Below are 26,615 nucleotides of genomic sequence, written 5' to 3' on the forward strand. Positions count from 1 at the left end.
CAACTCATCCAGGAAGACACAAAAAAGCCAAGGACAACATCCAAGGAACTGCTGGCCTATCTAGCATCAAAGGTCACTGTTCATGGCTCCACTATCAGAGAGACATTGGGCAAAAATGCCATCCATTGAAGAGTGGCGAGGCGAGAACCACTGCTATACCAGAAGAACATTAAGACTAGAGCCCGACCGATATGGGATTTTTGAGACCGATACCGATTTTAGAGAGGGAAAATTCACCGATTACCAATATGGTGGCCGATATATTTAATTTTTGAGCTGGAATGAAAACAGACCTTTCTATGTGGATTTTTCACCGATTTTGCACCGATATGACTATGCAAAGGTACTCAGAAGGCTGCTTTCTTAAATATTTTTATCAAAGAATATTTGATATTATTATTATTATTATTATTATTATTATTATTATTATTATTAGACATTGTCAACAAATTCTAGAAATGAACACTGAGAAAAAGAATAAATAAAAATACAGTAAATAGCTTAATAAACATCAGTACTGTATGTTTAGTATAAGTCAATTGCTGACCATTTAAATAAAAAATAAATAAAAACAAATAGCTAAATAAACACCAGTACTGTTTAGTATCAGTCAAATGCTGACTATATTAATACTGCCGAGTCAAGATAAACAGATAAGCAGTGGTGTTACACCGTATTCTGCTATACAAGTTCAGGGGAAACTTTCAACCGTGGAAAACCAGACTTTTAAATATTACATTTTATAAATGCAACGACTGGAATTGTTCAGTTGAAGGGGGTACCAAACTGTGAATCCTGAACAAAACAGTTTAGTGTATACATGTTTACTCATTAGCTTCCACTCAGCTGACAACAATAGCCTAGTTTCCATCCACTTTTCATGCTATTTTGTCATCGACAAAGTGAAAATGTGTAAAATTTTTGCGAAATTTGCCATCTTCTGTCGCATAACAAAAAACACTGTCGCATACGTTTTGGTTTATCGCAAAAGAAATCTGCCCTTAAGCCGTTTCCATACGGAAACGTGTGTTTATCGCTAATTCACCTCCCAGGTGTCCCTAATTTTTTCCTCCGAAGTTTTGGTAAAATGGGGAGAGTATTGAGACAATTCATTGAAATTAGACAGCTTGCTGTCATTTTAATTTCACAAATAAAAGCAATCAGAAGACGAGGAACTGCAATCAAAAGGGAGCAGTTGCCCTTCTGATAGGACTGTAATATTGGTCCTGATGTTGCGACTATCGCAGGTTGCCACCGGTTCCGACCCGAAAGCAAATCATCATGGCACTGTTTAAGCTGGCAACCTGCACCAAGTAGTGGGGGAAACTTTCGGTCTTAGTATAAGGACCATCCATCCATGTGTATATGCTGTGTGCACAGCTATTAAAGAAAAATGTATGTGGTGTAATATCAGGGTTTACATATGATACATTCCTGATATTCAATAGGCTATTTTGAACAATCATCTAATCTAAAGCATTGCCATCTCAACTGCATTACGTCCTGCATATTTGTCCCACAACTTTTAACGACCAACTGAACTTGATTGTCATCTAAAATTAATTTTAGCGTCATAATGCAATTTACATTTTCTGAAGAAGCTCAGCAAATGCGATCCGAGGTAAAGAGGGTTAGATTTAAAATATTTAAAAGTTTTAAAAGGTTCAAAAGCTCATTTTCTGAAAGTGAACTCCGCATTGGACAAATAGTTCTGATAGTTTATAGTCTTGAAGTGTAGAAAATGTAATTCAGCCGACTTTATTCGTCTAAAGAACAGGGTACGGCTAATTTAAGTTTGTGTAAAGAAAAGGCATATATAGGACTAAAAATATAATTTTTTTCATTTGGTAATTTTTTATTTTATTTAATGTGTTTTCCGTTTGGTAGTTTATTTAATTTAATACAGGGAATTTTACCAGCATTTTTTCAAAAATAAGCTAAACAGTAATTTTATAGAATTGGGCTATATTTTAGTGTTCCAGAAAAGCACACTGATGATTTTCTCCTAGTATTGTGTATTTATTTTTAATTTAAAACCTCTTTGTGCATAGAAATGTTTTTTGTATTGTGGGCTAATTCCGTGACTGCCGTCTATTATTTTGAATGGTGTGGAAAAGCAACTTTAATAAATAAACGGATGGCTACTGCGATTAAATTAATCGCAAAGACTGGCCATTCATTTGTTCTCTGTGCACTTGTCAATGTGCATGTTTTGATACAAGATATTTGTGTTCATGGCACTCCTAGAAGTGTCATGATTGCAGTGCCGATCACATCTTTGTCGTAAAAATCAATCCATAATCACGTAGAATAAATTGGCTTTCAAGGATGTATATGTTGTCGTCATGATTAACGATTGGGGTAAATTCTGTCATATGACATTATATTTTTGCGTTAATGCCAATTTTCTCAACAAAAAGTGTTTCCAAACCAGTATCGACATAGTTTTGCACTAGAGTTAAACGGAAAAATATTATGTCGACACTTTTAGCGATAATTTGCGTGTCCATCAGCTTTATTTTGATGCGCTAAAACTTTTTTCGCAAAAAATCCTTGGATGGAAAATTAGCTACGTGATTAGCTAGTTAGCTATAAGCTCGTTGTCACGGAGAGTAAAAGATGGACGTTGTTTATTTTACTTTCCAGCATTGTCTCACCAACTACGTAACAACATAGCATGAAATCAACACTCAACAGACACAATCCACCACCGCACCATTGTCTGCTGAGCTGCAAAAAGATGATCTGATGTTTACCTTTCAATCTGCTACATTACTGACTGCACTGACAAACTATAGCTGGCTAACAGCAAACAGACATGAGTGACATGGTTGTCAGGGACAAGGTTAATGTTATATTAGTTATATTGAAAAGTTAAAATGATGGGGTCATTGTTTATTAAGTTTCCAGTATGTATTTCACAAACTAGTTAACTTACCGAGACACTGCTGAACTCCGCCCTGTCTGCAGAGCCACCGTCAGTTCAGCTCTGTAAACAATGGAGTCGGAGCGTGCTCTGCTGGACAAACTACGCTATGACACCAATTCTAAAGCATTGTTTTCTGCATTATATGTTCTGAAAAAAGTTTTCATATCGGTAGAATATACGCCGATACCGATATATCGGTGAAAGGCTAATATCGGCCGATATATCGGTCGGGCACTAATTAAGACTCGTCTGAATTTTGCTGAAACATACCTTGATGATCATCAAAGCTTTTGGGAGAATGTTGTGTGGACTGATGAGTCGAAAGTGGAATTGTTTGGAAGACAGGGGTCCCGTAACATCTGCCGTAAATCAAACACAGAATTCCACAAAAAGAACATCATTCCTACGGTCAAGCATGGTGGTGGCCAAAGAGTGGGCCAGAATTCCACCACAGCGTTGTGAAAGACTGATTTCCATTTATCGGAAGCATTTGGTTGCAGTTGTTGCTGCTAAAGGTGGTACAACCAGCTATTAAGTTTAAGGGGGCAGTTAGTTTTTCACATGGGTGATATAGGTGTTGGATAACTTTTTTGCTTCAGTAAAAAAATATGTATATTTGAAAACTGTGTTTTGTGTTTACTCGGGTTGTTTTTTACTTGTTTTATTTTATCTCGTTTGATCTAAAACAATTTTGTATGAAAAATACACAAAAATAGAAGAAATCAGGAAGGGGTCACATAATTTTTTACAGCACTGAATTAGAGGTCGACCGATTAATCAGTGCTGATTGTTGCTTTTTGGAACTATCAGTTACCTGAAGAAATCAACATGGATAGTTGCAGATGTTTTTTTTTTTTTTGTTTTTTTGTTTTTTTTTGGTTTGTTTGTTTGTTTTCCCTCTTGCTCCATGTTCCTCTGTGGCCAAAACCCTAAATCTGATAAATATATATGCTATATTTTGGTGAATATTTACATTTCTGGTCTAAATCACGGTTATTAATACGAAATACAGAAAGACACATGAAGCATATACATTATTGAATGTTTATTTATAGAACCTTTATTGATTGAGTTCATGTTGATTTTGACCTGAAAAGGAAAAAAGTATTGATAAATTATAATACCGGAACATTGAACAATTGATAAGCAAACTTAGTTGATCTACTGTTGATGGTTGATTGATGTACTGTTAATGAATTACTGCTCATACAGTATTTATTAGCCCATATGAAAACGTTTACTTTATAGTATTTTTTGTTGTAATACATTGTAGATGATTGTAAGAGTGCATGTTTTGTTTGGAAGAACAGACATTTAAAAATCCACAGTTCCAAGTGTGTTTCGGGCTTGTTTATAGTTAAAAGTGCAATGTTATGCACAATCTTCATTTTTTTTCTGGTTATGATTGGGATTTTACTTGCATAATAAACCCGCATCTGGGATATATATATATCTTATAGCCTCTATGTCTGTGTCCATCACATTAAGAAAATACTAAGAAATGTTTTAACATTCAGTAAATCAGTTTTAAAGACTATTGGCCGATTAATCCGTTATTGTATAGTTATCGTTATCTGCAAAATCCACAATCGGTCGACCTCTAATATTTACTACAGTTTGACTGTTAGATGTACTATGCATTCAGTTTCGGTTCACTTTATCTCTGATACAACATACTCGGTAAACTCATCTCTAAAAAAGCATAATTGATTGCTTTAGGAGACTGTGAGTGGTTCATATCTTCAAATTGGACCACATGGGGAACTTCAGTCAAAGCTTATTTTGACCGTTCCAAATTCAGAACCATCTACAAGTTCATCATCTTTAGGGGCCTACTATGCCCTTCCTCCCACATGGTACTATCAGTCGGTAAGTCCTTGCATACCTGTTTTGTCACACAAGTTGAAATTGAGCAGGTTGTTCTGTATTTATTATAAATCTAATGAAGAAATAATGCTCCTTATGTTGAAAATGCACACTTCCATGTCTTTCTATGCCATTGTAAAAGAAATTTGTTTTACTAAAAATGTCACTATAACTTATATTGTCAATACTAGCTAATTATTATTTTCTACCATTTAGGATGAACCTGAACAGGCTGAACTACGTATGGAAGATAATTTTGATGTAGATGACAGCATGGATTCTGTTGCTCATCCAGAAGGCAAGAATAATTTTAGTTTTGTTCTAGGGATGCACGATATATCAGCAGCCTATTTATTTATTTATTTATTTATATATATTATTGGCCGATAACCGGGAAAATCTAAATATTATTGCGCCAACATTTTCACTGATAATTTGTTATGGTTTATTTGCTTGCGGCTGAGAATATCTGACTGCCTGCAGCGTCTTTCATTCAGGCAGAGACTGGTGCAGTCTCAAGCAACAGTGTGCGTGCGCACTAGGGGTGTAACGGTATGACATTTTTACGGTATAATAACATCACAAAAATTACCACGGTATTACAGTATTGAGGTGCATTGATATTATTAGCAGTTTAATATTTGGTTATGAAATATGTCTGATGAACACACAGATAAATATTTCAGTTATAACCAATTCTTGAACTTTATTTTGGATTTCTTCAACGTTAATCCTTTAACTTTTGATCTTGAACATCAGGACACTCTCTTAATCTGACAAGGTACCAAAAAAGAAAAGAAAAAATCTCAAACAGGTAAATCAAAAACAAAAAATTGCAACATGTACATTAGTCAGAATGAATATATATATATATATGTATATGTGTGTGTGTATATGTGTGTTATTTTATGATTTATGAACTTGAATTGTAATAATTTGTAATGATTATTGCCCAGGTTAACACTTCAGATTTCCATTTGGATGCATTGAGTAATTTGTTGCATTTGTGATTTAGTTTAATTCTAAACAATATCTACTGAAAATATATTATTCATTTGCAGTTTATTTATTGCCATTTTGTCCTCCCCTTAGTGGCGGCTGGGGTAAATAGAAAAATGTCCCACCTTTTCTATTTGGACCATACCATTATCTTAAATACAATTAACCCTCACTTCCCCATTCCTAAATGCAATAAATATATAAGAACATGAGATAAATTAGTTAAAATGAAAAAATACAATAAATATGACAGAAACATTTGCACAATAAAACCCCAATTAATATTGGAAAATGGTGAGTAATACAAGAAATAAGTCATTTAGACAAATTAATATCCCGTGCCGGAGACCGACTCGCAGGCACTCACAGGTCATAAATTAAATGACACGTCAAACATCAAAATCTCTCTGCTGCTTTTTATCTTGACTACTTACAGGGTGTGCACAAGGTCCTTGAAGTGCTTATAGGGATAGTTCACCCAAAAATAAAAATTCTCTCATCATTTACTCACCCTCATGCCATCCCAGATGTGTCTGATTTTCTTTGTTCAGCAGAACACAAACAAAGATTTTTAGAAGAATATCTCAGCTCTGAACAATATTTAAGTCCTTTTTTGTAAATTGGCATGCCCAGTTTCCAATGCGCTCCAAGTCCTCGTGGTGGCATAGTGACTCACCTCAATCTGGGTGGCGGAGGATGAGCCTCCGCAACTGAGACGTCAATCATGCATCTTATCACGTGGCTTGTTGAGTGGGTTACCGCAGAGACGTAGTGCGTTTGGAGGCTTCACGCTATTCTCCGAGGCATCCACGCGCCCCACCGAGAGCGAGAACTACACATTATAGCGACCACGAGGAGGTTACCCCATGTGACTCTACCCTCCCTAGCAACCGGGCCAATTTGGTTGCTTAGGAGACCTGGCTGGAGTCACTCAGCACACCCTGGATTCAAACTCGCGACTCTAGGGGTGGTAGTCAGCGTCAATACTCGCTGAGCTACCCAGGCCCTTTAAGTCCTTTTTTACTCTAAATCTCCACTTTCACTTTCAGATGTGAAAGTAAAACTAAACAGGCACCACATGTGACTTTTAGATGTAAAACTGAAAGTGGAGATGTAGAGTAAAAAATACATTTTGATCAGTTTCTCACCCACACTTATCATATTGCTTCAGAAGACATGAATTTAACCACTGGAGTCTTATGAATTACTTTTATGTTTCCTTTGTGATTTTTGGAGCTACAAAGGTCTGGCCACCATTCACTTGCTTTGTATGGACCTACAGAGCTGAGATATTCTTCTAAAAATCTTTGTTTGTGTTCTGCTGAAGAAAGTCATACACATCTGGGATGGCATGAGGGTGAGTAAATTAGAGAATGTTTATTTTACTATCCCTTTAATGTCTGTATAACCATCAAACTTAATTTTTTAAAACTAGATTAAACATCCAAATAAGGCTTTGTCTAGCCAACATCAAAGTTTGTCTTGATGCAATTTTAAATCATAGTGAGGCCCCCTTGTAAGTTTGCTGAGGACCCTTAGTAGACATCGCTCCCCTGGTTGAGAAACACTGCATTAGAGAACTTTATTCTGATGAGAAATTATATTTTGCTCAAACATTTTTCTGAAAAAGAAAATTTTTTCTGTCATACTTTGTCATTTAAGTGTTATATTGAATCGAGATTATATCAAATTGTGAACCTCATATTTGTTTTGTACTAAATTTGTCTTGATCATCTTTTTGGGTTTTAAGAAAATGATCTTTAATTTCTTATCGTATGCCTGGGAGGCAGAAATATCTTCCCCCTCACAGTCTACAGTGACACTTTCACAGTTGAACTCTGTTTGCAGCAGGTGTCCTAATGGCCTGTGAGGATTCCACAGAATATCTTACCGGAGATTCCGATAGTTCACCAGAAGTGACGCCTGATACAGTGAACCCATGCAAGCAGAACAGTACTGAGACAGGTGAAGAAGACCCAGACCCTCAAGAGAGCCTGATGGAAGGCCATCAGATTGAGGACACCGATATTAACACAGAGGATACAGCCCAGTGTTCAGAAGAGCTAGTGATCACTAAAGTTGAGGATTTGAGGGATGAAATGCCATTGGATGAGATGGATAGACCAGATTTTGCAGGTAGGTGTGAACTGATGATTTCATTTTAGTAAAGTGGTATCTTAAAGGGGCGGTCACACTAGGCTTTGAGCACGCAAACATTTTTCAGACAATGCAAAGAACCAGGATATGATGTCACGTGGGAGGGTTTCTGGTTTTAGTAAATACATCACAAATAAAAAAAATAATAGAACGCATTCAAATGCATTTGAATGGAATGTGAAGTGTGGTGTGAATGCCACTTTAGGCACAAAACAATCTATGCAGGTATGTGAACGCAGACACAAGTATACGTTGCATTCTCAGCACTGCTCTGTAACTGAAAAAGTGTATATTGTTGAATGTTTTAACAAAACAGATATTTATATTGTATAATATTTATATTTATTATATTGAGAAGTCATATTGTGCTGTTTGTTTTTGCCGTATTTGAAAACAATCAGTGCTCTGCTCCCCATTTAACAGAAGCAGAGACAGCCAAAGATGTAAAAAACAGGAATATGGAATCATCATCTGGAACGGTGAGCCCAGTATCATTGTTTTATCTTTATCAATGAGGGCAAACATTTGAGTTTGAGTTTATTTGTTAATCCGTAAAGCAATTCACTTCTAAAACTAAAATCTCTTACTTTAAAATTTAGCAAACAAAATCGGTGTTAAAACTTAGCACAAATCCTCATGTTGTCCCACCCTCTGACGTTCTACCTGTGAAGATCAAAGATGAACCAATGGATGAGGAATATAAGAGAGAACCGCAGACCCCAATGGGAAACATACAGGATGATGAGGTGATCTACTCGAAGTTCTGCCTTATTTAACAGAGGGTTAATGTAGAAAATTTCAGGCAGTATGCTTAGTGGGTAATATGTTTACAGTCTTTTAAATACTTTATATTTACAGGGTGCAATATACAATATGTAAACTTGGTTTAAATTATTTGCTGAATGCAGATTTATATTCAGATTTACAGAGATAAATGCATGCTTTTTGATGCCAGTGCAAATGGTTTTGAAGTTTTATTAGTCAAAATAAATGAGACATACAGAACATATGGCATTTTCCAGCCCCCCAAAAAGTGCTAAAATAAATGTATGTTATGAATTTGACAATCATGTTATATATAATATATATTGTTTTTCATAATCCCACTGTGTTTATGCTTGCAGGAGTTTAATCAGACACCTGATGAGATCAAGATCCGTGCAGGGTTCTCTATTGGAGGAAATGCCACATTCATTGGTATGGGTGCTTTTACGGCATCACCACACAAAATTCCTCTTATTACTTCTAGCATAATTCTTCTGCACGAATTTCTGCAATCAATCAATTCACCTGAAGAACTTTGTTTTTGCCTTAGTTGTGCTGGTTTGTTTTTTGTAAGCTTTATTTATTTATTTATTTATTTCACTCTTCTCAGTGCAAATCTGTGACAAACAGTAATAGCAAAAAATGGATCATCCTGTAAAAACTCTTCTCCCAAATACACTAGCGACAAAATGGTGATTAAAAAGTAATGGCAAGTAGCATATAATTAGGATTAAAAAGATTTGTCAGTGTCATGTAAACATCTTTTGGTGTACATGGGAAAAAATAGCCAATGATAGAATGTTTCTTTTTGGATTAAATCAGGGGTGTCCAAACTTTTCAGTCAGGGGCCAAATGCAGAAAATAGGTGCCGCGGGCCGCATCGCTGTAATCATTTAAAAAATGGCTAGAAGCTACTAGATTGGCACTATGCATAATCTTTATATTGTACGCTTAATATTATGCAAATTTAAATCATAATTTGTGCTCTATGGTATGCTCGTGTAGGCCCTACATGTAAATAAAGGATAGGGTATTTCACTCAAAAAGAACACTTGTAATGGAACAGTGATGCGTCTTATACAAAATATTATACTCATTCACATTTTTATCTTTTTGACATTCATTCAGTGGCACTGCAAAGTGCATATAGAGCTGCTATAAGTGTTGGGTGTGACCCATCAGAATCAGATTACATTTTATCACTTTATGAAGCGATGCAACAAATAAATCTTTACTTTTCAAGGAATTACTCTTTATAGCTATCCAATTATAGCTTATGTTCTGTTGTTACTTGCATTACAAAATACTATTTTAATTTGATCATAGTTATTGCACTTCATTTTGTTTCGTAGACATGCATGTGTAAGCTGAGCGCGCATCAGGCACAGATGTGCAAGTGTTTTAAACGCGCTCTCCTACAGTGTGTCCTCACTCAAATGGCGCTGGAAAGCCCGTGAATCATTTTCTTGTTTCAACGAAATATCACAATGAACCAATTAATTACAGTATACTTCCCAGTGCTACAGAGGACGTTTTGAAGAGTATGCTCGGTTCGCACGTCTCTGTGCACGCTCGGTAAACTCTGTTCAGCCGCTCGCACAACAGCAGCTCTTCTCTGTTGTATAATGTGAAATATTGGGACATTTGAACAAGTACATGAGTAAAGTCTGCCTGATGTCAATCCTTTAATAAATGCATCATTCTTTCGTGGCGCTTCATTCTTGGAAATGAGTATTCCAAAATCCTGTTGAACTCTGCCAGTGGATGAAGCTGGTGATGACACAGAACGCACTAGTGGAGACGATGCGCTGTGAATAGCGGCAGTGTCCAGAATAATGTCCATATAATTTCTCCATAGAGGGCCTAATTCTGTTCATTTCTAAAGTCTCTCGTGGGCCGCATCGGAGCAGATGGCCCACGGGCCGGACTTTGGACACCCCTGATTTAACTGTTCCTTTAAGGGTCTGAAGTTAGTTGTCCTCTTTATGCTACAGGAGCTCCAACAGCCACCTCTGCAAAGGCACCATCAGTCCATGAAGAATCTGTTCCTGGTGTGGCCCCTTTGAAGCCAATTGGGTTGGTCTGCGCTGGATGTAAAAAGGTCATGCTGAAAGGACAGACAGCTTTCCAGCGTAGTGGCTCTGCTAAACTCTTCTGCTCACCTCAGTGCCTCTGCAGCACCTCTACCATGGTGGTCAAGAAGAAAACCTGTCACTACTGTCTCAAGTAAGCTTACAAGTGTGGTTGAAATTATCTCTAGAACAAAACACTTATTTTGATGGTTTTATTTTAAAGGATGCTTATTAAACGGATTATCGAAAAAGGCTGTTTTACTTCAGTATAGGGCTGCACAATTAAATGAAGATACATCAAAATCACCATACCAGGTTTTATACTGAGGTCTTGTTAATGTACTGGCTATAAAAATAGTACTAAAGCGTAAAAAAACAAAATATTTTTCTCCAGCGAGATTCTTGATATGAAAGGTGTGCTCAATGCCCCAGTGGACATGGCAGGGACTTTAAAGCAATTCTGCAGTCAAAAATGCCTTGGTGATTTCAACTTTAAATGCAGGATGTGTCAGAAGACTTGTGTGGTAAGTGCTACAGAATATTCATGTTCATAGTAAATTAAACTTAATTCTGGGATGGTTAACCCAAAAATTAAAATTGTCATTATGTACTCACCCTTGTCATTCCAGTCACATATGACTTACTTTCTTAGGCATGAAAAACCTTTAAACAATATTCCGGTCTGTCTTTGTAGTACAATGGCAGTTGATAGTGACTCGCTTTAAACCTTAAATGACCCAAAAGCATCATAAAAGTAGTCCAGGTGACTCGTGCATAATATTTCAAGTCTTATGAAAGCATACAATATATTTTGGTGAGAAATAATTTTAAATTTAAAGTAATTTTCCAGTGAAATTGTTGACATCATTTGCACTTTTATGAGCGCTATGAGAGAAGCTCGTTTACAGTGGCACGTATGTTCATGCAAGAACTTTGCAGTTCCTTGCAGGTTTTCCGCATAAGAAAGTAAGTCACACGAGTTTGGAACGACATGAGGATATGTAATAACAGAATTTTCAGTTTTGGGTGAACTATCCCATTAATGTAAATTTTAGTTCTTTAATTTATTTCCGACACATTAAAGGTGCTGTAAGCGATTTCAGACGTTCTACTTCCACAAGATTGAGCCATTGGATTAGCCATGCCCCCTCTTTCCAAAACTCCAAAGATACCAAAATGAGCTTTACTGAAAGCAGAAACGGTTGTTAAAAACAACAGTAGTAAAATAGCCCCCTCAACTGACAACTGTTTTGAGCAACATGGCATAAAAATGCATTATGCCTCAATTCGCTGCAACTATAATACTGAGAATGTGCAAAATTATTGACAGGCAGGAAGCAAGAAGTTTTGTTTGCTGTTTACAGAGTCTAGACTTGTCACAGAGACTGGTGAGATATCTCAGGGCACTTATTTCATTGAAATCTTTTAGGAAGTAGGAGCATTTTTTGCATACCTTTCAATGAAAAAAATCGCTTACAGCACCTTTTAAATATGTATTGAAATCCAAAAGCAAATACTTGTACAAAAATGGGAGTTTTAAATGGTCAGATCTGAATTATTGTCATTTCTCAGACTCATAGTCATGAAGTGAACGTGATGGGCACGGTCCATAAGCTGTGCAGTGATGACTGTTTCAACCAGTTCCGCTCCTCCAATAAGCTGACCATGAACTGCTGCATGAACTGTAGTGGGTACTGCAATAGTACAGATGGTCAGTGTCCCACTCTGCAGATAGAGGGTAGTGTTACGAAGTTCTGCAGCCAAAACTGCCTCAAAGCCCACAAAAAGGTAACAGTAAAATGAGAAGTAAGAAAACTGAGATGAAGCGGTCAGCCATTTTTTTTTTTTTTCGGAAATTCTGTAATAAAGGTAATTTTATATTTCTAAAATAAATGGGTTTTGACTTGTAGAAGAATCTGAAACCTGTAACCTGCAAAATGTGTCGCGCCGTGCGCCTGGCTGCAGATATGGTGGACAGTCCAAATTCCGAGGGCATCAGAGAGCTTTTCTGCTCCCATTCTTGTGCCACAGCAAGTAAAGGCCAGACTGCCAACTCCTCAGGTAACAAAACCACATATCCACCAAGACGCAGTGTGCTTTAGGGATGCACTAATACCATTTTGCTTTTCTTTTTGGCTTTCGCCAATACCTGGATTTGCTACAGATATTTTATGTGAAGTATTAACTACTATACTTGTAACATTACTCAAACTGAATATGACACCAAGTCTTCGCTTGAAGTATACTTTAACTTCTCCATTGTCTGTAGGCAAACAAGGTGCTCCAGTGGAATGTAACAACTGCAAGCAGAAGCTTGTGCCTCAGTACCATCTAGCCATGTTTGATGGAACCGTTCAGAACTTCTGCTCCTTGTCCTGTGTAGTGGCATATCAGGTAGTGTCCAGTCCTGTTTGGTACTGATTGTTCACATTCAAAATATAATGTGAATCATAGATATGAACGATATCAGTTCCTGTAGATCTTTGTGTTTTTCTTTGATTTAGGAATCTCTCAATAAGAAAAAATCTAAAAAAGAGGCAAAAACGGTAACCTCTACAAGCAAGAGCATATCTACGCCAAAATCTGTTGCCCCCAAAACAACTGCTGCCCCCAAATCGGCTCTTCCAGAGTCCAGCTTATCAACCAAGACTACCACTCCCAGTGGTCAAGGGCAAACAGTCACCAAGCTCCCATGCTGTCAATGTCTGCAATCGTTTTTCCACAAGCCAGAACTACTGGAGTTCCAGGTACTGTTGTTCACTTGTGTAGACAGGCATAAATCAGTAGAGTAGAGAAAAAAAGCTATGTGCTTGTATAGAGGGTTGCAAAAAACGTTTTTAAAGAGTTTCTTTTTCTTTTTGTAAATACATGTCCCTTGTTCTTGAAGCATAATATATTATAGAATAAATCTGCTTGGCTTAAGAATATTGATTACTTGATGTAACTTTTGGCCAGTAGTCCTGCCTGATTTGCTGAAAGGCAGACATAAGTAACTTAGATTGCCACTTATTGCTTGTGCTTTTGGCAGATGCTTCTGCGTTATGTTAAAGGTGAAGTGTTAAATTCCTTCGCCACTTGTGGTACCAAATGGAATTGCAAAAGTAATGACTTTTTCAAACAAGTTTCCTGAAAACCTTGCCTCACAAGCAAAAGGGAACTCTTCAAATATAAATATTGCTCAAAAAGTGATTGTCTAGATTATATTAGTTGCTACACCATTCACGCACAAACTGTGCTAACAAAAAAGAAAGCTTTAGGCTTGTTTCTCTTTTTGTGTGTGCTCCTAACTTCTCGTCAGAAGAGAAATTCTTGTTTTTTTGAGAGCTTAGGAGGGACACCAGAATGTTATCAACTATTTTTACTTAACAGGGATTTAACCTAATGGTTTTGTATTTTCTCTTATCTTTCAGAGAAAAATGTATGCCTTCTGTGGCGACGCTTGTGTTGTGGAGTTCAGAAGGATTAACAAAGTCAAGGCTCTCTGTGAATACTGCAAGGTCACTAAAGTTGTGAAAATTGTGAAAAGGATAAACTACACTGACTTGTATTTTTGCGAAGAGAGTAAGTGCTTGCAACAATTTTTATTTTTTTTTTTTCACTTTTTTTTTTTTTTTTTTTTTTTGGTCACCCTTCCAGTTACTTGAATTTATTGGATTCATACTGATTTTTATGAAACCAGTTGTGGGTTGTCCATTTGTGTGTGTGACCATGAGTTTTCTTGTTTATTCCTTTCTGTTCAGAATGCAATTTATTGTATGAGCAGAACTTGACCAAGCGCTGGGGGAAGAAACATTGTCGCAGCTGCCTTTACTGTAACGGCAGCTCTAAGACTCTAGTGACTGGTCTCTTCAATAACAAGCTGGAGGAGTTTTGTGGGAAAGAATGCTTGACAAAGTACACTGCATTGACCCGTCAGGTGATATTTAATGTGTTTTTTTTTTTTTTTTTTTTTTTGGTGTGTGTTGTACTAACCTAGTTTCCATCCACTTTTCGCGCTATTTTGTTATTGACAGTGAAAATGCGTAAAAAAAAAAGTTTGGGAAATTTGCCATCTTCTGCCTGTTTCCATTCAAATGGCCTTTTATCGATAAAAAATGTGTGCGTGATGACATCATGCCTAAAAAACACTTTGTTGCATAAGTTTTGGTTAATCCAAAAGAAATCTGCCCTTAAGCCTTTTTCATACAGAAATGTGTGTTTATTGCTAATTGTGTACCTTTCGCCTCCCAGATGCCCCTAATTTGTTTTTTCTCAAGTTTTGATAAAATGGGGGGAGTATTGAGACATTTACTGTTATTTTAATTTTACAAATAAATGCAATCAGAAGAGGAGGAATTGCAATCAAAAGGAAACATTTGCCCTTCTGATAGGACTGTAATATTGGTCCTGATGTTGCGGCTATCGCAGGTTGCCACCGGTTCCGACCCAAAGGGAATTGTCATGACCCTGTTCAAGCTAGCAACCTGCACCAAGTAGTGAGAGAAACTTTCGGTCTTAGTATAAGGACCATCCATCGATGTGTATATGCTGTGTGCACAGCTATTAAAGAAAAATTATGCGGTGTAATATCAGGGTTTACATATGATACACTATATTGCCAAAAGTATTCGCTCATCTGCCTTTAGACGCATATGAACTTAAGTGACATCCCATTCTTAATCCATAGGGTTTAATATGACGTCGGCCCACCCTTTGCAGCTATAACAGCTTCAACTCTTCTGGGAAGGCTTTCCACAAGGTTTAGGAGTGTGTTTATGGAAATTTTTGACCATTCTTCCAGAAGCGCATTTGAGAGGTCAGACACTGATGTTGGACGAGAAGGCCTGGCTCGCAGTCTTCGCTCTAATTCATCCCAAAGGTGCTCTGTCGGGTTGAGGTCAGGACTCTGTGCAGGCCAGTCAAGTTCTTCCACACCAAACTCGCTCATCCATGTCTTTATGGACCTTGCTTTGTGCACTGGTGCGCAGTCATGTTGGAACAGGAAGGGGCCATCCCCAAACTGTTCCCACAAAGTTGGGAGCATGGAATTGTCCAAAATCTCTTGGTATGCTGAAGCATTCAGAGTTCCTTTCACTGGAACTAAGGGGCCAAGCCCAGCTCCTGAAAAACAACCCCACACCATAATCCCCCCTCCACCAGACTTCACAGTTGGCACAATGCAGTCAGACAAGTACCGTTCTCCTGGCAACCGCCAAACCCAGACTCGTCCATCAGATTGCCAGATGGAGAAGCGTGATTCGTCACTCCAGAGAACGCGTCTCCACTGCTCTAGAGTCCAGTGGCGGCGTGCTTTACACCACTGCATCCGACGCTTTGCATTGCACTTGGTGATGTATGGCTTGGATGCAGCTGCTCGGCCATGGAAACCCATTCCATGAAGCTCTCTGCGCACTGTTCTTGAGCTAATCTGAAGGCCACATGAACTTTGGAGGTCTGTAGCGATTGACTCTGCAGAAAGTTGGTGACCTCTGCGCACTATGCGCCTCAGCATCCGCTGACCACGCTCTGTCATTTTATGTGGCCTACCACTTCGTGGCTGAGTTGCTGTCATTCCCAATCGCTTCCACTTTGTTATAATACCACTGACAGTTGACTGTGGAATATTTAGTAGAGAGGAATTTTCACGACTGGACTTGTTGCACAGGTGGCATCCTATCACAGTACCATGCTGGAATTCACTGAGCTCCTGAGAGCGGCCCATTCTTTCACAAATGTTTGTAGAAGCAGTCTGCATGCCTAGGTGCTTCATTTTATACACCTGTGGCCATGGAAGTGATTGGAACACCTGAATTCAATTATTTGGATGGGTGAGCGAATACCTTTGGCAATATAGTGTACATCCGGGTACGGCTCGGGACCCATCTTTTTGATGGTAGCCCGTGAAAGGAACAGTGGCACGCTCCTTCCCTCCAAAGTGCTAGGGTCGTCTCCTTGGGCAAGAGAGAACAACTCTCAAGCCCTCCCTGCTAGGGTTTCAGCAAAAAGTTTTTTCCATCACTCTGTAAAGACCTGGAGTATAATAGATCCTTATTATCCCATTTCCGTTATAAGAAATAAGGAAAAGGACGACTCATTTGCCGTGTTGGTGGAGGAAGAGATCCTGGTCCCTGAGAAATGTGGTTTGCTGCGGCTTCCACTATTTCAACACAGTACTTTGGCTCCTACTTCACCTAGGCGGGAGGTTGGAATGGCTCGATCCAATCAATCGGCTGGTCAAGACAATGCCCTGGGAATACTCTGTGATAGCTGAACATTAAATATCTCTCAGATTCCCAGTTGGCATTGGCTAAGATAATTGAGCAGCTTGTTGGTCATTTTGCTTGAGTATATCATCCCTGTATCCCTGATGCATAATTTGCTGGAGATCCGTGGCGCTGTGCATCCCTTACTTTTGGGCTCCAAGGTGGGTGGGGAGCAGGGATGACGAAACTTAACTCAAAACATGGCTACAAAACACACCTCAAAAAAACTTTTCTTGGACCTGGATACTGAAAATACCTCAGAAAATAGACGTGCTCTTGTGCCGAGTAATGATGACTGGCCAAAATTCATCATCATTGAAGCTGCTGCTCCAGATTCTCCAATCATCAAGCTTTCCCCTTTCGCTATATAAAAAGGTATTGCAGGAAAAGCGGGAACAGTAAAGGAAGTGAAAAAGCTACGATCTGGACAGATTCTTGTGGAATGCAGTAAAAAGGCCAATGCTGAAAATCTACTACATGCCAGCATGTTAGCTGGAGTTCAAATAAAGACATCTCATCCAACTTTGAACTGCAGTAAAGGAGTAATCCAAACTAGAGAGTTGGATGATGTGGATGAAGAAATAATGCATGAGCTCAAGACCCAGGAGTAATGAACGTCAAGAGAATAATAATCAAGAGAGAAGAGCGAATGATTAAAAATGGTAAGTGCATCCTCACCTTTAATAAACCGCTAATCCCAGATAAACTTCGAATTGGATACTTAAGTGTTCCAGTGGACTTATTTGTACCCAACCCTCTGCGGTGTTTCAACTGTCAAAAGTACGGCCATGGATCTAATGGCTGCAACAACAAACATACCTGTTGTAACTGTGGGGAGGTAGGCCACGACAAAGGGAGTTGTGAAAAACTATCAAATTGTTGTAATTGCTCAGGTTACCATTCAGCTGCATCAAAACAGTGTCCCATGTGGATCAAAGAAAAGGATATACAAAAGATCAGGTGTACTAAGGGAATCAGTTACCTCGAAGCTAAGAAAATGGTGGATGTCGTCCCTGTTTTTACGTTGAATAAAACCTTCACCTGTGTTGCAAAAAAAAAAGCTTTGAGAACAATAGACTACCAGACAGATATCACCTGGATTCATAAAGACAAACCCCAAACCTTTAACCATAGTAATATTCCCCCAAAGATGAAGAACACAGGAACCCAGAGCGAAACTCTTCTAAATGACATTCACTCCAGTCAGAGCTCAATAATAGGAAACCAAAAGGCAAATAAAAACAACGATAAGGCAAGTTCTTCACAATCAAATGTATCCCAAGACAAAACCTCAAAGACAAAACAAACAAAAGATGTGGAAATGAAAGAGAATGAATACCATAGTAGAAGTCCATCCCATAAAGGCAGAACCAAGAAAACTGTCCCTATTCTCCCTAGTAGGTCATGGAAAATTCTATCATCCAATGGAACTGTCGTGGTATCGGGGCATATTTTACGGAGCTGCAGCGTCTAACTGCAATTATTAACCCTCTAGCCATATGTCTTCAAGAAACACAATTACCACCTGACAGTACTCTCTCTTTTAAAAATTGTACAAGTTTTAACACCTTCGATCGCAATGACAAGCGGGCTTCCGGTGGTACAACCATTTTAATAAGAAAAGATGTGATCCATAGTCATATAAATATTAATAGCAACCTACAGGCAACAGTAGTATGCCTGACCTTGCAGAAAACCATTACAGTCATCTCTATCTACATTCCCCCAAATTTAAACTTGACACATGTACCTAGATCACCTTATCGCTCAGCTCCCATCTCCTTTTATTCTCATGGGAGATTTTAATAGTCATAACACTTTGTGGAGCAGTAATCACTGTAACACAAAAAGGAAGAAGATTGAAGATTTTATGGATAACCACACCTTATGTCTTTTAAATAATGGATTGAAAACCTATTTAGATCCTGGACATGGAACGTACTCTGCAATCAACCTAACAATTTGTCAGCCTGAATTATTTTTAGACCTATCATGGAAAGTTTGGCATGACCTCTGTGGAAGTGACCATTTCCCAATCATTGTAACCATCAAAGGCAGAGAGGAACAAACGAACGTACAAAGATTGATTAAAAAAGCAAATTGATCAATTTCAATCCCTCTGTCATGAGAAACTGACACGGTTTCCAGAGGACAGCCCAGATGCTATGCAGAATTTCACTGAAACGCTCATATCTATAGCTAATGATACAGTCCCAAGAACATCTTTAAATATAAAACATAGACGACTCCAATGGTTTGATACATGTAAGGAAGCTATAAAAGAGAGGGAAAAAAACTGAAAGACTGTTCTTCAGACATCCATCAACTGAAAATCTTATCAAACTCAAGATGAGTAGAGCACGAGCAAGAAGAATTATAAATGAAGTAAAAAAGGAAAGCTGGAGAAGATTTGTTTCCAGCATGACAAGTACTCCATGACACAAAATATGGAACCTGATACGGAAAATGAAGGGAAAAAACAACGGTCTTCATATACAACACATCAAACAGCATGGCACACTCTTGACTTCAAAACAAGAAATTGCAAACATTCTAGCAAAAACTTTTGAAAACAATTCATCTATTGAGAACTTCCTTCCTGCTTTTTGAACTTTTCTTGCTCAACAAGAAAAAGAAAAGATTAACTTTGGCTCCAGTAACACAGAGCCATACAACCAACCTTTTTCTATGGAAGAACTACAGCGAGCCATTAAAAAAAATACCACGACACAGCTGTTGGACCGGATAAAATCCACTATCAATTTTTAAATAATCTACCCCACCTTTCCCTGAAAATGCTCCTTACAATTTTTAACTCCATCTGGATATCGGGAAAAAAATAATACCTAATCCAAAGCCAGGAAAAGACCATAACGACCATATAAACTACCGCCCTATAGCTTTAACCAGTTGTTTATGCAAAACAAAGGAGAGGATGGTCAGTGATCGGCTGGTCTGGATACTGGAATCTAAACCACACATAAGTAATGCCCAATGTGGTTTCAGGAAAGGTCGAAGCATTACAGATCACCTTATTTGTCTTGAAAGCTATATTCGTGACACCTTTACCAGAAAATAACATGTTGTAGCTGTCTTCTTTGATTTGGAGAAAGCCTATGACATGACATGGAAACATGGCATTTTAAGGGATCTGTACCAAATGAATTTTAGAGGTCGACAGCCAATCTTCATTGAAAGTTTATCGAACAGACTTTTTAGAGTTAAAATAGCAAACACCTTGTCTAACCTGCATAAACAAGGACTTGGAGTTCCTCAAGGAAGTATCCTATCAGTAACCCTCTTCAGTATTTAAATAAATAGCATTGCAAAAGTCATTGGTTCTGATGTCCTCTGTAGTGTATATGTGGATGATATCTGCATTTGCTACAAGAGCAAGTACATGAATTCAATTGAGCGAAAAGGTCAACGCAGAATGGTTTCAAGTTCTCACAAACAAAAACCATCTGTATGCATTTCTGTCGGCTTCATTCGCTACACAATGAACCAGAGCTGTTTTTGGATGGAGTCCCCATTAAAGTTGTTAAAGAGAGTTTCTTGATATCACTTTTGACAACAAACTGTCTTTTATTCATCACATTTAAATTACTAAAAAAAGAAATGTTTTAAAGCTATGAATGTTTTAAAGGTTTTATCCAAAACCAAATGGGGAGCAGACAGCTCAACTCTCATGAACTTGTACAGAACCATGGTACGCTCCAAACTGGACTATGGAAGTATCATTTATGGATCAGCTAGGAAGTCATACATACGACTTTTGGACACTGTACACCACCATGGTATACGACTAGCTTTGGGAGCCTACAGAACATCACCAATCCAAAGTCTCTATGTGGAAGCCAATGAACCTTCCTTGGAAATCAGATGCCTAAATTGGCCTTACAATATGCAACCAAACTTAAAACAAATAAAGAAAACCCAGCCTATTCAGCAGTTTTCCCACTTCAGCATTCAACAATATATAAAAAAAAAAAAACATGTTTAATTCATCCATTTGGCCTACGTATAAAAACCCATCTGGAGAATCTGAAAGTGGATCTAAACAGTGTGGAACAGACACATTTCTGCAAAATTCCTCCATGGGATCTCAAAAAGCCTAAAATCCATCTGGATTTAACAAAGAACCAAAAATCCAAAAGGCATCCGAATGATTTCCATCAACAATTTCTGGACATAAGAGCAGTATAAACACAACATATCCCAATATACACTGATGGATCTAAATCTGGAAATAAAGTGGCAGCAGCTTTTGCAACAAACCAGCTGTGTCAGGGTATCTGCGTCCCTGACCAAAGTTCAGTTTTCACTGCAGAGGCAAACGCTCTACTACTGGCACTGAAGTTTGAGACTGCTCCACAAAGTTTTTTTTTTAATAATAACTAATTCAAAATCATGTCTTGAAGCATTGGAAGCTACTAAAACTGATCACCCAACAATCGTGAATATTTTAATCAAACTGTCATCTCTTGAAGCAAAGAGTTTTAATATAATTTTCTGCTGAGTACCTGGACACTCAGGAATCTCCGGTAATGAACAAGCAGAGCTGCTGAACCAGTAAAATGCCCTATACCTTCCATTAAACATATTTTACTGGCTTGTCATACCTCTACACATCTGAGGAACCTGTATTATTCAGTTGATACATTTGAAAAGGTTTTTAATCAAGTGAAACCAAATTTAGTTTTGTTTTTTAGGAAAAATTAATCTTGAACACCTTATTTAACTCATTTTAAATAACTAAACCTGGCTCCCGCCATGAATATAGCCATAGAAGCTGGCATGGCGTAAAAAATGAAAGAAACAAACAAACATATGATACGTTCCTGATATTCAGTAGGCTATTTTGAACAATCATCTAATCTAAAGCATTGCCATCACAACTGCATTATGTCCTGCATATTTGTCCAGTAACTTTTAACGACCAACTGAACTTGATTGTCATCTAAAATTAATTTTAGCATCATAATGCAATTTACATTTTCTGAAGAAGCTCGGCTAATGCGATCCAAGGTAAAGAAGGTTAGATTTAAAATATTTAAGAGTTTTAAAATGTTCAAAAGCTCATTTTCTGAAAGTGAACTCAGAATTGGACAAATAGTTCTGATAGTTTATAGTCTTGAAAGGGTAGAACATTCTGAGAATGTCATTCAGCTGACTTTTTTCATCTACAGAACAGGGTAAGGCTAATTTAAGTTTGTGTAAATAAAAGGCAATTATATAGGCCTAACTTTTTTTTTTTTTTCGTTTGGTAATTTTAATTTTAATGCTTTATTCATTCGGTAATTTATTTAATTTAATAGGCTACAGGAAATTTTGCCTGCATTTTTTCAAAAGTAAGCTAAACAATAATTTTATAGAATTGGGTTATATTAGTGTTCCAAAAAGCAAACTGATGATTTTCTCCTAGTGCATAGAAATGTTTTTTGTATTGTGGGCGAATTCCATGACTGCTGTCTATTATTTTGAATGGTGTGGAAAAGCAACTGTAATAAATAAACGGATGGCTACTGCGAATAAATTGCAAAGAGTGGTCATTCATTTGTTCTCCATGCACTTGTCAATGTGCATGATATGAGATATTTGTGTTGGCACTCCTGGAAGTGTCATGTTTGCAGCATCAGATCTGTGCAGGTATGATGTTAAGATCAATCCATAATCACGTACAATAAATTGGCTTTCTAGGATGTATACCTTGTTGTCATGATTAAGAAGATTGGGGTCAGTTTGGTCATGTGACTCTACATTTTTGCGTTAATGCCAATTTTCTCAACAAAAAGAGTTTCCAAACCAGTTTTTCGTGACATTTGAAGTATCGACACATTTTTCCATTTAATTCAAACTATTTGTTGACACTCGTGGAATTTTAGTGATAATTTGCATTTCCATCAGCTTTATTTTGATGTGCTAAATTTTCACAAAAAATCCTTGGATGGAAACGTAGTTAGTGTGTGCAGGGCCTCTTAGTGGCCTTATCCAAGTACCTTTGTGCTGCAACATTTCTCTTAAGACATTATTCCAACTAATAACTGTTCTTGCTGCTTAATTCTGATAGGAAGTAAAGTGTGGAATGTGCAGGCAGGCCAAGAAGTTGACAGAGTCTGTGAAATGGCTGGACGAAATTAAGCATTTCTGCAGCTTGAGGTGCCTCATGTTCTTCTGCAGTCTACAGGGCATCACTGGAGCAGTCATCAAAGCTGCAGGCAAATCTCTGCCTACACAGGGTATGTCATCCTAAAGATCTGTCTATATTGGACTGTGATTTGCATAATCACAAATCCTGCTTTTTCTCGCATTTGTGACTATTTAAAATCTTGTCATTAGCAGTGTGTTATCTATCAATTCTGTCATTTTTAATGTTTATTTTAGGAGCTACTGGATGCTCTTAAGCATTTTCTTTATTTTGATGCCTTGTGATGTCATTGTATTCACAGGCACGACTCCGTCCTCTGCCGTCCCTCAAGGTACTAAAGAGGCCACACCAGTCATTGCCAAAGTTGTATCACTCTCAAGTGCATCCAGTGGACAGCCAGGTGGCTCAGCAAAGACAGATCTGAAAGGTGCTTTACACTTTTTTAACTGAACACTTATATGTGTGGTTAAAGTCTGAGATGCTTTGTTTATTCTTGCTCAAATCACTCAAACCCTTTGTTTCCTCAGGCTCTGTTCCATCTGTTACTGTAGAAGTTACAGAAGAAGGAGATGTGAGTTTGTAAAAACAAAATCTATATTTCGATGTTTCTTTGCTTTTGGGGCACTTCAGGGGTTGGTTTTTATTATAACTAACAGACTTTAACTTTTTTTCTTTTTGTTATATGAAGGTTACATTAAAACTATAATGGAAACTTTAAACCATTTTTTTTTATATATATATACATATACATGTTTTTTTTAATGCCTTTTATGTGTAGATTTTATTGTTTTACCCTTGTCCCAGACCCAGACTTTCAGTCTTAAACTATGAAATTCCATTATAACATTATGCATTAAGTAAAATGAACATAAACCATTTCATATGGTCATAAACCATTGTGAAAATTCAGTTAAACTATTCAATTAGTTGACAAATTAAATGAACTAGTGAAAATGTGGAACATATGTTTTAAGTTTATTAAAAAAAAAAGTCTGTGGTCTGGATTAAGGTTGACCAATTGTAGTTTTTATTTGAAGTTTTACTTGCTTTGAGCAATATGAGATTTGCTGTGAATGCTGTTGTTCTCTCCTTGGTTTTCAGGATAGTAGACCAAAGCGCATGGGGAAAGATCCCCAAGTCCTAAAGAACAAGGCCTCAAATAAATCCAAGAGCAAAAGCAAGAACAAAGCCACGACCTGCAAACCCAACACCTGTGATGTTGAGATACAAATAGGTACTAATCAGCATTTTTGCACACATGCTGCTTCTGGTTATGGAGGGAAATTCTAACTACCCACTTTTATAGCAGCCTAAAACTGAAAGAATTTTCCCCATTTATTTCTCCCTATAAGCAATAATAATAAAAAAAAAATCAACATTGAATTCTGATCTTTGAACCAGTACTGAGATGAATCACAACATTACAATATTTGATTCCAAATGTAGTTAATTATAAATTTGAAAAGAAAAAGTTTCAAGACTACACTTAATTTTTTTTTTAGATAATGAACCCATGAAGAATTGTGAGTAAAGCAGCAAAAATGATGCAATATAAAACTGTTGAATCTAATATATAAAAAATATGATATAATTAAAGTTCATTACAAAAGATTCAAATATATACAATAATATAATTTGATTAAGACTTTTATGGGGACTGATTCAATTAAAGCTGAAGTGTGTAATTTCCCAGCGTCATCAGATGGAATTGCAACAATGATCGCCGTTTCCAAACAGATATAAGAAAATTCTCCCCCATCTTCCATTGGTCATACTAACTGATAGTCCCTCCCTGAAATCACATCAATGGTTGATCCAGCGTTGCTGTGTCAGGCTTGATAGGCTGCTCAAACAAGAGACACATTCTTAAACATTTAGATGAAATCAAGCAATGAATGAATGACTGAATGATTAACCGTAATAAAATCGTGATATGACCCAGTGCGATTTTCAAACCGTGAGGGCTGCTATTAAATAAATAGTCTCAACATGCTGCCCACTGTGCTACTCCTATATGCATGGCTGTTTTGACTGTAGTGTGAAGCGCTTTCTTAAATACATGTAAACGGGATCATTGTATTACATGTGGTTTCAGAGTGGTTCTGTGCTCCATACACACAAACTCTATCTATCTGGTGCCCTGAGTGACAGATGTGCTCCGAGTTCAGTTAGGTGTGCTAACGTTTACTGAGCGCATTATTTAAAGCGCCCCAGATTTACTTAAATTGCACATTTGTGTAATTTCACATACCTCTATGTTTGGCTGCTACGGTTTACTATACACATTCAAAATAACCCCATGAGAGCGGGTTTTTGTTGACAGCAAGGCAGATGAGAGCATTTCACTGCATTAAAAGGCTGTTGTCAACTCTACTTCAAACAACATAAACTTCTGTCCCTAAATCCGAAATTAAGGCTTGAGGGTTTACCGGGACTGCATAGTAAGTTAAGAAATTATTAAAGAAATAAATGACTATTAAATAATAATAATAAATTATTGTAGTAATGATTATTGTTATTATACGATCATGTATTTCTATAACAATTTCTTAACATTATTATTATTGCAATAATATAACATTTAAGTTGACTGGGTTTAAAAAAAAAAAATTAAGAAATGTGATTGATTGTCCCCATCAATTTTTTTTATTTTTTATTTTTTATAGAGGACTCAATTGTGAACACCCTTTCTAGAACAGTATTTCTGGTTGGCAGTATTAAAGCATGGGTAAAACATGGTTTAATTTTGGTTAAAAGGAATCACATGTTTTTTTTTTTTTTCATATCGCAGTTCAAATCGCAATCGCAATTTTTTTTTTCAAAATAATCGCAATTAGATTTGTCCAAATCGTTCAGCCCTAGTTTGTAGTCTCTGTGTGAGCTGCGATTACCATTTCCACTGACTTGATTGGTGGATCTCGCTTCAGGAATACCAAAGTCCTAGTGAAGTACTACACTTTCTGCAATTAAACACAATTCTGTTTAGAAGTTTATATCAATGCTGAACAACTTAAGAGCTCACGGTAGGTCTGACTTGAAAGAGTTAAGAGTTTATCATTTAAGATCAATTTCTCCATGGAGAAAATGAATGGGATTTTTATTTCCAGTGCCCTTCTGTTGTGCTCTGTTTTATATGCTGACACTGCTGTGTCTTGTCTTTTGTCCTACAGATAAAACGCCTAAAGTGATCGTACTGCCTGTGCCAGTGCCAGTCTATGTACCACTTCCAATGCATCTCTACTCACAATACATTCCACAGTCTGTGGGGATACCACTTCCGGTACATCTCTCCTTCCTCTACCTTTTCTGTACCCTTCCTCATCCTCACTGTGATGCATTCTTTGAATTCTGTGAGAATATGGTCATAATATGGCAGTGTCCATAAAACATCTTTGCATTTTATAGACCTTAGGTCCATGCTGTCGGTTTGGACTTTT

General features: G+C 37.4%; 1 protein-coding gene across 11 annotated transcripts in view; it reads left to right on the forward strand.

Moving 5' to 3' along the window:
- LOC127425290 (zinc finger MYM-type protein 4-like) overlaps window positions 1-26,615 on the forward strand; it is a 38,744-nt gene that overhangs the window by 2,079 nt on the left and 10,050 nt on the right. For 3 of the 11 annotated variants that reach the window (XM_051671063.1, XM_051671070.1, XM_051671069.1), the window contains exons 2-20: window positions 4,649-4,798; window positions 5,012-5,093; window positions 7,643-7,930; window positions 8,375-8,430; window positions 8,551-8,697; window positions 9,076-9,148; window positions 10,711-10,942; window positions 11,183-11,312; window positions 12,361-12,576; window positions 12,699-12,849; window positions 13,058-13,182; window positions 13,293-13,535; window positions 14,199-14,349; window positions 14,529-14,704; window positions 23,101-23,269; window positions 23,480-23,605; window positions 23,706-23,749; window positions 24,280-24,412; window positions 26,349-26,458. In XM_051671063.1, the coding sequence (XP_051527023.1) occupies window positions 4,649-4,798; window positions 5,012-5,093; window positions 7,643-7,930; window positions 8,375-8,430; window positions 8,551-8,697; window positions 9,076-9,148; window positions 10,711-10,942; window positions 11,183-11,312; window positions 12,361-12,576; window positions 12,699-12,849; window positions 13,058-13,182; window positions 13,293-13,535; window positions 14,199-14,349; window positions 14,529-14,704; window positions 23,101-23,269; window positions 23,480-23,605; window positions 23,706-23,749; window positions 24,280-24,412; window positions 26,349-26,458 (2,802 nt within the window). The other 8 variants (XM_051671065.1, XM_051671064.1, XM_051671071.1 and 5 more) reach the window with 8 other exon arrangements.

Source organism: Myxocyprinus asiaticus, chromosome 34 (assembly GCF_019703515.2).
Source record: "Myxocyprinus asiaticus isolate MX2 ecotype Aquarium Trade chromosome 34, UBuf_Myxa_2, whole genome shotgun sequence".
Lineage (NCBI taxonomy): Eukaryota > Metazoa > Chordata > Actinopteri > Cypriniformes > Catostomidae > Myxocyprinus > Myxocyprinus asiaticus.